The 9,300-nt window shown below is 51.0% G+C and overlaps 1 protein-coding gene across 1 annotated transcript; it reads right to left on the reverse strand.

Moving 5' to 3' along the window:
- Positions 1-580: 580 nt before the first annotated feature.
- On the reverse strand, positions 581-2,070 carry LOC119329710 (probable xyloglucan endotransglucosylase/hydrolase protein 23). The gene is made up of 3 exons (XM_037602784.1): positions 1,671-2,070; positions 1,357-1,550; positions 581-1,260 (listed from the first exon to the last, which is right to left on the reverse strand). The coding sequence occupies exons 1-3, from the start codon at positions 1,929-1,931 to the stop codon at positions 846-848; spliced, it is 870 nt and encodes a 289-aa protein (XP_037458681.1). The 5' UTR covers positions 1,932-2,070; the 3' UTR covers positions 581-845.
- Between the last annotated feature and the right edge of the window lie 7,230 nt (positions 2,071-9,300).

Genomic DNA, 9,300 nt, shown 5'->3' on the forward strand with positions numbered 1-9,300 from the left:
GTGTACTGACTACTGGGGTATAAAAAGATCATGTTGTGATTAAAAATCTTGATTAAAATGATGAAGTTTCATATTTATTGTATTGGGCCGTGCTTGGGCAGGTCCAGCCCGAAGGCGGCACGGCGGTCCATTGGGCCTTGCTTGCGCCTCCCCAGCACGGCACGGTTTGCTGTGGCCCAAGGACGATGGGTGTGGATCCGACTGGCACGGCCCTGCCTAAGTCTCAGGTTCTGGCGGCGTATTGCAGCCCTTTGCGTCGAGGACCGTCTTGCTCGCGGTGAAAAGTTTAGTTACCGCTCGATTAATTAAAAATTCCTGGGTATTTTGGGTGCGAGCGATGCATGAATGTCGGTCCTCCTCCGGTCGGCATTGTTTTGTTCCTCGCGTGCAGCATGCACGTGTCCTTCCTCGGTTAGAATAATCTAAACCCGGATAAGCTTCCCCTTCCCTTCCCAATGGTCCAGATCCACAGGGTGCCCACGTCCAAGCCCACTTTGGCCGCCTTCTTCTTCTACCTCTGCGCCCCCTCATCCCCGCACACAGTACACATGAGCAAAAGAACACACCAATCCAGTCCGGATTTTCAAGGCTAAACGGAACAGGCTAATTATAGAACTTGCATAAGTACATGGATCGACCCCGTGTGACAACGAAACAAATGAAAGAATGCGATATGCATACTACGGTACTACATTTACACCATCCCACAGAGCTTCGATGCGCGCGCACTTTCCCTTCCTTCCTTCGTTCGTTCTCACGGATCGAAAGCCGAAACCAGACACATCTCAGACGACCGACGGGTTCCTGGGTTGTTGTTCTTGTGAGCTGCGGGAGCTGGGATCTCATCAGCGGAGCTTGCACTCGGCGGGCACGCCCTGCGCCACCCGCTTGGGGTCGGTGCAGTAGTTGTAGATCATGAACTTCCTCTGCACCCACCGCATGCGCCGGTACCCCATGCCGCTCAGCTCCTGGTTCCACCAGCTGCCGCTGCCGTTGGCGCCGGCGGCCGAGGCCTCCATGGTGCCCGCGGGGCAGCGCTGCGCGCCGCCCGACATGACGCAGGCGTCGGCGTTGAAGTTGCGGAAGGAGGCGACGAACGGCGCCTTGCTCCAGTCGGTCTTGACCCGGCCGCCCTGCGTGGCCCAGTCGTCGGCGTTCCACAGGCTCGCGTACAGCCGCATCGGCTGGCTCTTGGGGAACGACACGCCGCGCGCCTCGTGGTTCTTGAAGTCCCTGATCGCCGTGCCGTCCACCGCGAATCTGCACCCAAAGGCCTTCACGTCAGCGACAAGCTCAAAACAACATGCGCATGCGAGACTGTCTCCAGATTGAGCAGAGCAGAAGAAAAGAACTCACATGACGTGCTGCGGGTTCCAGATGATGGAGTAGGTGTGGAAGGCCTTGGTGGGGTCGAACCAGAGGCGGAACTGCTGCTCCCGCTGCCCCTGCCCCTGCGCGAACACGTTGGTGTGCAGCGTGTAGGGCTCGCCGGTCACGTTGCCCAGGAACTCGAAGTCGATCTCGTCGTGCGCCGTCCCCTGCGACGACAGCTGCACATTCACACACACACACACACACACACACACAAAGAACCATCAGCTTCCATCAGATACATACGGAAATGGCAACGGCCGATGAACCGCGACCGACTGAGTACTGAAGATGCTTACGTAGAAGGTGGTGACGGTGCCGGCGGAGTTGCCGGGGACGAGCTTGATCTGCATGTCAATCTTGCCGAACAGGTACTCGCTCTTGGACTGGAAGCCGGAGCCGGAGGTCTTGTCGAGCGTGAGGTCGAGCCCGCGGCCGCCGTCGACGACCTTCCCGCGGCCGTCCCCCCAGGTCATCTCGGAGTCCTGGATGAAGTTGCCGCCCCGCGCCACCGCCACGAGGCAGGCCATGGCCACAATGCCGAGCGCCGCCGCCCTCATCTTGCGCTCCAACGATCTTTCTTTCTCACTAGCTGCTACCTAGTCAAGTGTTGGTAGCTGAGCTGAGCTGAGCTTGGTGGATGGTGTGATGGATTGGAATGGCTGGCTGCTCTTGGCTGGTTGATGGATTGATCGGGCAGTAGGGTGGTGGTATTTATACGGCCGGGGAGGGTGGCTGGTTTGGATTTGGACAGGCTGTGGCGAGGCAGTGAGTGGCATCCAACGGGCGAGTGCGCGGCCCGGCTGGCACGTCTGCGGTTTACGGAGGGAGTAAATGCCGTGGCGCCGTGGAGCGGGTGGATCCGGTTTGGGGCTCGGCGCGCGGCAGCTGGAGGCACCCTGGATCCAGCCCCTCCCCTCCCCTCCCCCGGGCGTACGTGCGTGCGTGCGTGGGGCCGCGCGGGCGACTTTACTTGACCGCGTCCATCCCGATATCCCATCGGCGCCGCGGCGTCCGCGAAAGGGGGCGGGCGACGTGACGTCGTGCCGGGGCGGGGTAGATGGACGGACGAGCCGGGGTAGATGGGCGTGGGGGAGCGCGCAGCTTTTGCGAGGGGGGCGCTTTTGCTCGCCACTCCCCCGGCACGGCTCAGCTTTACAGTTCATGGCCTTCTAGATCGGCAGCTCGCCTCGCCTGCGGGGTGCGTGATCTGATCCGGCCGTGGCGTGGCATGGCATGTGCGGGCAGGTCTGGGATGCGGGGAAGGTTCGCCCGGTTTCCCCCTCGCCGAAGGAACGGACGCCGGCCGGGGCTGGCTGGCTGGCTCGCTGGCATGGCACTGGCCGGCCTCCCGTCCAGGGCAAGGTTCCCGGTGCTTGGCGTGTACTGCAGTGTACTGTACGTGCAGCTGGTGAGGGCTCATCTCATTGGGCTGATTTTTTACGTGTGGTTGAGTGGTGAGTGGGTTACTTACGGGGTGCGTTGTGCTCCGTTTTTGAATTTGAAATGGCCGGAGCCGGCCCCGTAACATTTCTGCCTGGGTGGGCCGACCCGTCCGTCAAGGCTGATGGCGAGTACAGTATGATCCGCCAGTGCTCCGATGGACAAGCTGCCGTTAGGTGCGGGCACCCTGATTTGGACGCCTCTGCACGACGAGCGGACAGCCTCGCATTTGGACTTGTCCAGGCAGGGGGACACGGATTTCAGGCCCTTTAATCCTTTCCTTACCCTACTACTACCCTAACGCATGTCTGTCGTATAGCCGCTTGTAATATCCTCCAGAGAAATTCCACTCGGCCCTAGTGAAGTCGGCACATCATGAAACATCACAGTGGCTGACAGGCGCATGGATGGCCCCGGTTAGCACAGTCCATCACATTTCAATCGGGAGGACGAATGCACTGATAAACAAATAATCGGCCATTGCCGAGCAGGCGGGCGTGGGGTGCGTGCGATGCATTTGCGCGTTGTACTGCGGAGCCGGGACTGCGGCCAATGAATCGGAGTAAAGGATCCACAGTGGCAGCGGGCGGGAGGGGAGGACACATCGGCATCAATGGCGGGTGGTAGGTGGAGCAGCGGGAGCCAGCTGGGCTCCTCCTCGCTGCTCCAGTCATCAAGTGCGTGCATGCAACCTGCCCTCCAATCCGATCCGATCCAATCCTGCCGCAGTACAAACATTGCAGCCCGCCCATGCCTGCGGCGATCACCACAACCTTCCCAAAAACAGGCTGTCCCTTCGTCCCGGAGCACTGGCGCCAGCCAGGCCGACCGACACGAGTCCCCGCTACTACGGAGTCGCGAACGGCGAGGACTCGAGAGGATGGATGAGGAGGGAACATGGCCGGATGGGCCGTGCGTGATGGTGGTGATGGGGTGCTGAGGTCTGACTAGTCAGTGGTGTGGTGTTGTTCTTCAGCGCCGAGTGCCCAGTCCCGTCCATGGCGGTCACGTAGTACGTGCCTCCGTCTTCATCGCCATGTTACGTTGTTGTCTCGTAGTACTACCGCCTACGAGCCCATGCACACATGCACGAGGTCGACCGACCCAATCGCTGCCATTTCAAAGTTTCTTTTAAAAAACAAGGCAAAAGATTTGCTATTTCGTTAATTAAGAGAGAGTTTTAAACATCGCCCAGCAAGGGGTGTGGAATACAAATGTCATCATTCTCGCGGCGTAACAAAATCCAAGTGCCTAGCACCCGCTAACACCCGCAAATCGATTTCATCCTTAATGTTGCGCACAACGATTGTTGAAGGAGTCGCGGTGTTGCGGAGGACCCTTGCGCACACCGACCCACCACTCGTCGACGGACGCTACCCATCGTGCCCCGGTTTCGGGGTTTGACATCCGGTAGGCAAAGCTATAACAGCTCACTCACTCTCGCCGAGAAGTGGCAGTGACATAGAAGATATGTCGACGTCTCTTGAACTTGGTTACAAAGAGGGCAAAGACCGTAGTTGGGCCATCCACGGGGGACAAGCCTATCCTCAGTCCGATCTCTGTTTTGAATCACAAGCCACGTAGAGAGTTTACATTTCGGGCGTGCCCAAACTCTCTAGACAGCAGCGTACTGCGTACATAGACGAAATTGTGTTCTCCTCGAATTGTGCTTTGTAGGCCGAGGACGTTGCATGTACCGGTGTATCCGTCGGACACGAAAGGGAAATCACAGCTTTTTCTTGCATGTATTGGTGTATTCGCTGGAGTACCGCGGTGCATTCTGACCACATCAGTACGTGGACGTTGCGACCGGTCCTACTGGTACGTTGAAGTTGATCAATACGATTCAATGCGTACATCGTTCGTGGACGCTGCCGAGCACGGGAATTCGGTGGGTATTTAAGGTCGTGTATTAATATAGTACCGAATTCAGTGTTGCGTACGTATGCTACGGTTTCGTTGCTTCGTCGTTGCCGCGCCAAGGATCACCACCGGCTAGTTGCTCGTCTATGGCATCTCCAACGCTACCCCTGACATCGTATCCGTCTACGAACCGATGAAACGGGTCCGTGAATAATAATACGGGAGCCGGTCATTCAACTGCCTCACTTAAACTTCCGTCTAGGTTCGATAGATTACAAATCAAATGCATAGCGCCGGATCACATCGAAGGAGCCCAATCACAAGTAAAAAGAAGCAAATATGTATAATTTTTACATGTCCGATCACAAAAGAATATCAATCTGATAATCCTTGCAAATTTTTTTTATAGATTTTTTGCCTTGTCGACTCACTATCCAAGCCTACACGCTCACTCTGCCACCGGCTCCTCATCATCCGCCTGCAGCTTGGCCGCCATGCGCTTCAATATCCTATCACTGATGGTTTGCACAATTATCTATGCATCGTCATCCAAATCATTCATCTTCAAGCTCAACATCTCAGTGTCCTCACAGTTTCACTACAAAATTTGCTCTATTTTTGCGGTGTTTCACTTGTGTCACATACAGTATAACCTTTTTTCGTCACAGAAAGTACACTCGTGACGTTTTCCTGCTGTCACCCCCATCGTCACAGAAACGCCGTTATGGAAAATAACATTTGGACGATACCGTTTTTTTGTCGCGTAAGATCACATTTTAAGGGATAGACTAACAAATGTCACCAATTGTCGTTTTCGTTGACGGGCCAGATTGTCACCTATGATAGCCCAATCTGTCGCCTAAGATCTTTTTGGCGGCAATAATCCCGTCAACGGTGATCGGTCCACTGGTTTGATCGGCCAAAGATTCTGATAGGTGGAGCCAACAGTTGCTGACCTGGCTGCTTCCATGTGGTCCACCGTGGGTTTTATCATAGACGGTCATGTCGGTTTTATCACCTTCAAACAATGCACCAGTACGATGGCGGTGTTTTTCAGCCGGTGGCAATGAATTATTGTGACAGAATCCCGATGATGTAGCACAGAGCTCCGTCAATACCTCGAAGAGTCTTCTCAAGAGCAAAAAATTCTCTTTGTTGCCTTTGTGCACGACGCCATGTTCTTTGCCTAAGATTTTAGGTGCAGTCTTGATAGACTGAATCTGTTGATGAAGCACAACCATGGAAATATTCAGACCCTCAATTTCATCCAGAATGTGAGTCGGAGTCTTCTTGAGAGTTTCACGTACTACCTACATGTATACAAGTGCATCCTTCACACATTTTAGTTCACAAGACATACGTTCGTATACAACAGGTGATGCAATCTCAGTACCAACAACTCTCATTTCTAAGATGTCGACACTGTCTGTATCTTCAGCTTCCTTGTTAGAAGAGATACCCCTTTTCCTGCGAAATTGCGTTCGTACCACATGTGAATACCCATGCTTTAGAATGGGCAAGCCCTAAATCAGCAGGTTCTATTCCTTTTTCCTGCAATCTTTGTGAAATCAAAGATGCATTATCTTTCACAGTTTGATTTCTAAGCTTCTCGTACTCCGTCAATTTGCCTGGATATGATTAGAAAGATGAAATGATAAACAAATATACAACCTTGTGCATGAAGTACAATACAAATAAGTATAATGCCTTTATTAATGTAAATAGAACTTCTTGTTAATCAGGAATCAAAGTATAACCATAATTTCAAATGGGTATCAAAAATGAAGTAAATCAGTGCATCTCTGGCCAATCTCTTGAAATGTAGGTCACTTATATGAACCCTTATCACTTATATAGACAAATATTTCAACATTCATAACTTAGTTTAGTTAAAACTACATTGCAAATACGGATATAGATATCATAATTTAGTTCAAACTGCATTGCAGATTACGAAATTAAACTAGTCCGACGAAAGGTCGATCACTTCGGCCTCGGACCCCCTTCTCTTGGACGGCCTGGCCTCATCGGCATCATGGACCCCCTTCTGGCACAGCTTGATGCCTCCCGGTTCTCCCATACCTCGCGTCTGGATACCACTCAGTGGTCGATTTCGACGGGCGTTGGCACATTGGTTGTGCCAATTGGGCAGTTCAGATTCAACTTGCAGCCGCATAGCGCCACCACCTTGATGTCGTACGCCTTGATACGTCTCCAACATATCTATAATTTTTGATTGTTCCATACTATTATAGTATCAATCTTGGATGTTTTATATACATTTATAGGCAACTTTATATCATTTTTTGGGACTAACCTACTAACTTAGTGCCCAATGCCAATTGTGTTTTTTGCTTGTTTATTACTTTGCAGAATAACAAGACCAAACAAAGTCCAAATGCCACGAAACTTTTTGGAGATATTTTTTCTGGCAATAAGAGACCCTGGAAGTTTTGAGAGGGAATGAGAAGACGAAGAAGTGGCCCACTAGGCACCAGGGTGTGTCACGGGCCTGGGGCGCGCCCTGGTACCTAGTCGGGCCCATGAGCCTCCGTTTGACCTAACTCCGTCTCTATAAATACTCTAAAATTAGGAAACCCATGAGGGAGTCCAGGAAATACTTTTTCCACCGCCGCAAGTTGTAGAACCACGAGATCCCATCTAGAGGCCTTTTCCGACACTTTGCCAGATGGTGAAACGATCACAGAGGGGTTCTTCATCATCCTTGTTGTACCTCTGATGATGCGTGCGTAGTTTACCATGGACCTATGGGTCCATAGTTAGTAGCTAGATGGCTTCTTCTCTCCTTTTGATCTTCAATACAATGTTCTCCTCGGTGTTCTTGGAGATCTATTTGATGTAATGACTTTTTGCGGTGTGTCTGTTGGGATTTGATGAATTGTGAGTTTATGATCAGATCTATCCATGAATATTATTTGGGTTTTCTCTGAACTCTTTTATGCATGATTGTTATAGCCTCGTATTTCTTCTCCGATTTATTGGTTTGGTTTGGCCAACTAGATTGATTTATCTTGCCACGGAAAGAGGTGCTTTGTGTTGGGTTCGATCTTGCGGTGCTCAATCCTAGTTACAGAAAGGGACATGACACGCATGTATCGTTGCTATTAAGGGTAACAAGATGGGGTTTATTCATACACGAGTTTATCTTGTCTACTTCATGTCATCTTGCTTAAAGCATTACTCTGTTTTTCCATGAACTTAATACAATAGATGCATGCTAGATAGCGGTCGATGTGTGGAGTAATAGTAGTAGATGCAGAACTGTTTCGGTCTAATAATCTTGGAAGTGATGTCTAAATACATGATCATTGCCTTAGACAGCGTCATAATTATTTGCTTTTCTATCAATTGCCCAACAGTAATTTGTTTACCCACCGTATGCTATTTTTTCAAGAGAAGCCTTTAGTGAAAACTATGGCATCGAGTCTATTTTCTATCATATATTAAAACTAAAAATACCTTGCTACAATTTTATTTTATTTTGTATTTTTGTCAGATCTATCTATAACCTATACAATTTAATCTTGCTCATAACCGTTGAGGGATTGACAACCCCTCTACGCGTTGGGTTGCAAGTATTTGTTGTTTGTGTGTAGGTGTTGTTTGCATAGTGTTGCTTGGTTCTCCTACTGGATTGATAACCTTTGTTTCATAATTGAGGGAAATACTTATCTCTACTATACTGCATCATCCTATCCTCTTCGAGAAAATCCCAACACAGCTCACAAGTAGCAGGAAGAATTTCTGGCGCCGTTGCTGGGGAGACATCATCAACATCTATCAAGTACCTGTTGGGGAACATAGCATGCAATTTCAAAAAAATCCTACGATCACACCAGATCTATCTAGGAGATGCATAGCAACAAGACAGGGATAGCATCTTCATACCCTTGAAGATCGCAAAGCGGAAGCATTTATCAACGCAGTTGACGTAGTCGTACACCTTCACGATCCGTCCCGATCAAGTACCGAATGTATGACACCTCCGCGTTCAGCACACATTCAGCTCGATGACGTCCTCGCCTTCTTGATCCAGCAAGACGGACGGAGTAGTAGATGAGTCCCGGCAGCACGACAGCGTGGTGACGGTGTTGGTGAAGAACAATCTTCGCATGGCTTCACCAAGCACTACGGAAACTACGACGGAGGATAAACTAGAGGGGACGGGGTTTCCGGCACATGGCTTGGTGATTCTTGATGTGTTCCAGGTGCTAGCACTGCCCCTCTATTTATATGTTGAGCCCTAGGGTCGAAACTTGGAGTAAAAGCCTCCTCAAAGTCGGTTTTGCCCGCAAGGAAGAGTCCTTCTCGGACTTCCAGGACCATATACGACGGTCATTGGCGTCTGGCCCAGACGCCATGGGCCTCGGCGTCTGGCCTAGGGCCAGACGCCATGGTCTCCGACGTTTGGCCCCCTGGCCTCCGCAAAACTCCTTTTGCACCGACCTTAAAGCCCCGTGGGCTTCACCCCTTGGTCGAACCATATCATCCTATATATCAATCTTTACCTCCGGACCATTCCGGAGCTCCTCGTCATGTCCGTGATCTCATCTGGGACTCCGAACAACATTCGGTCACCAACATACATAACTCATATAGTAC

This window comes from Triticum dicoccoides, chromosome 7A, assembly GCF_002162155.2.
Source record: "Triticum dicoccoides isolate Atlit2015 ecotype Zavitan chromosome 7A, WEW_v2.0, whole genome shotgun sequence".
In the NCBI taxonomy this organism is placed as follows: domain Eukaryota; kingdom Viridiplantae; phylum Streptophyta; class Magnoliopsida; order Poales; family Poaceae; genus Triticum; species Triticum dicoccoides.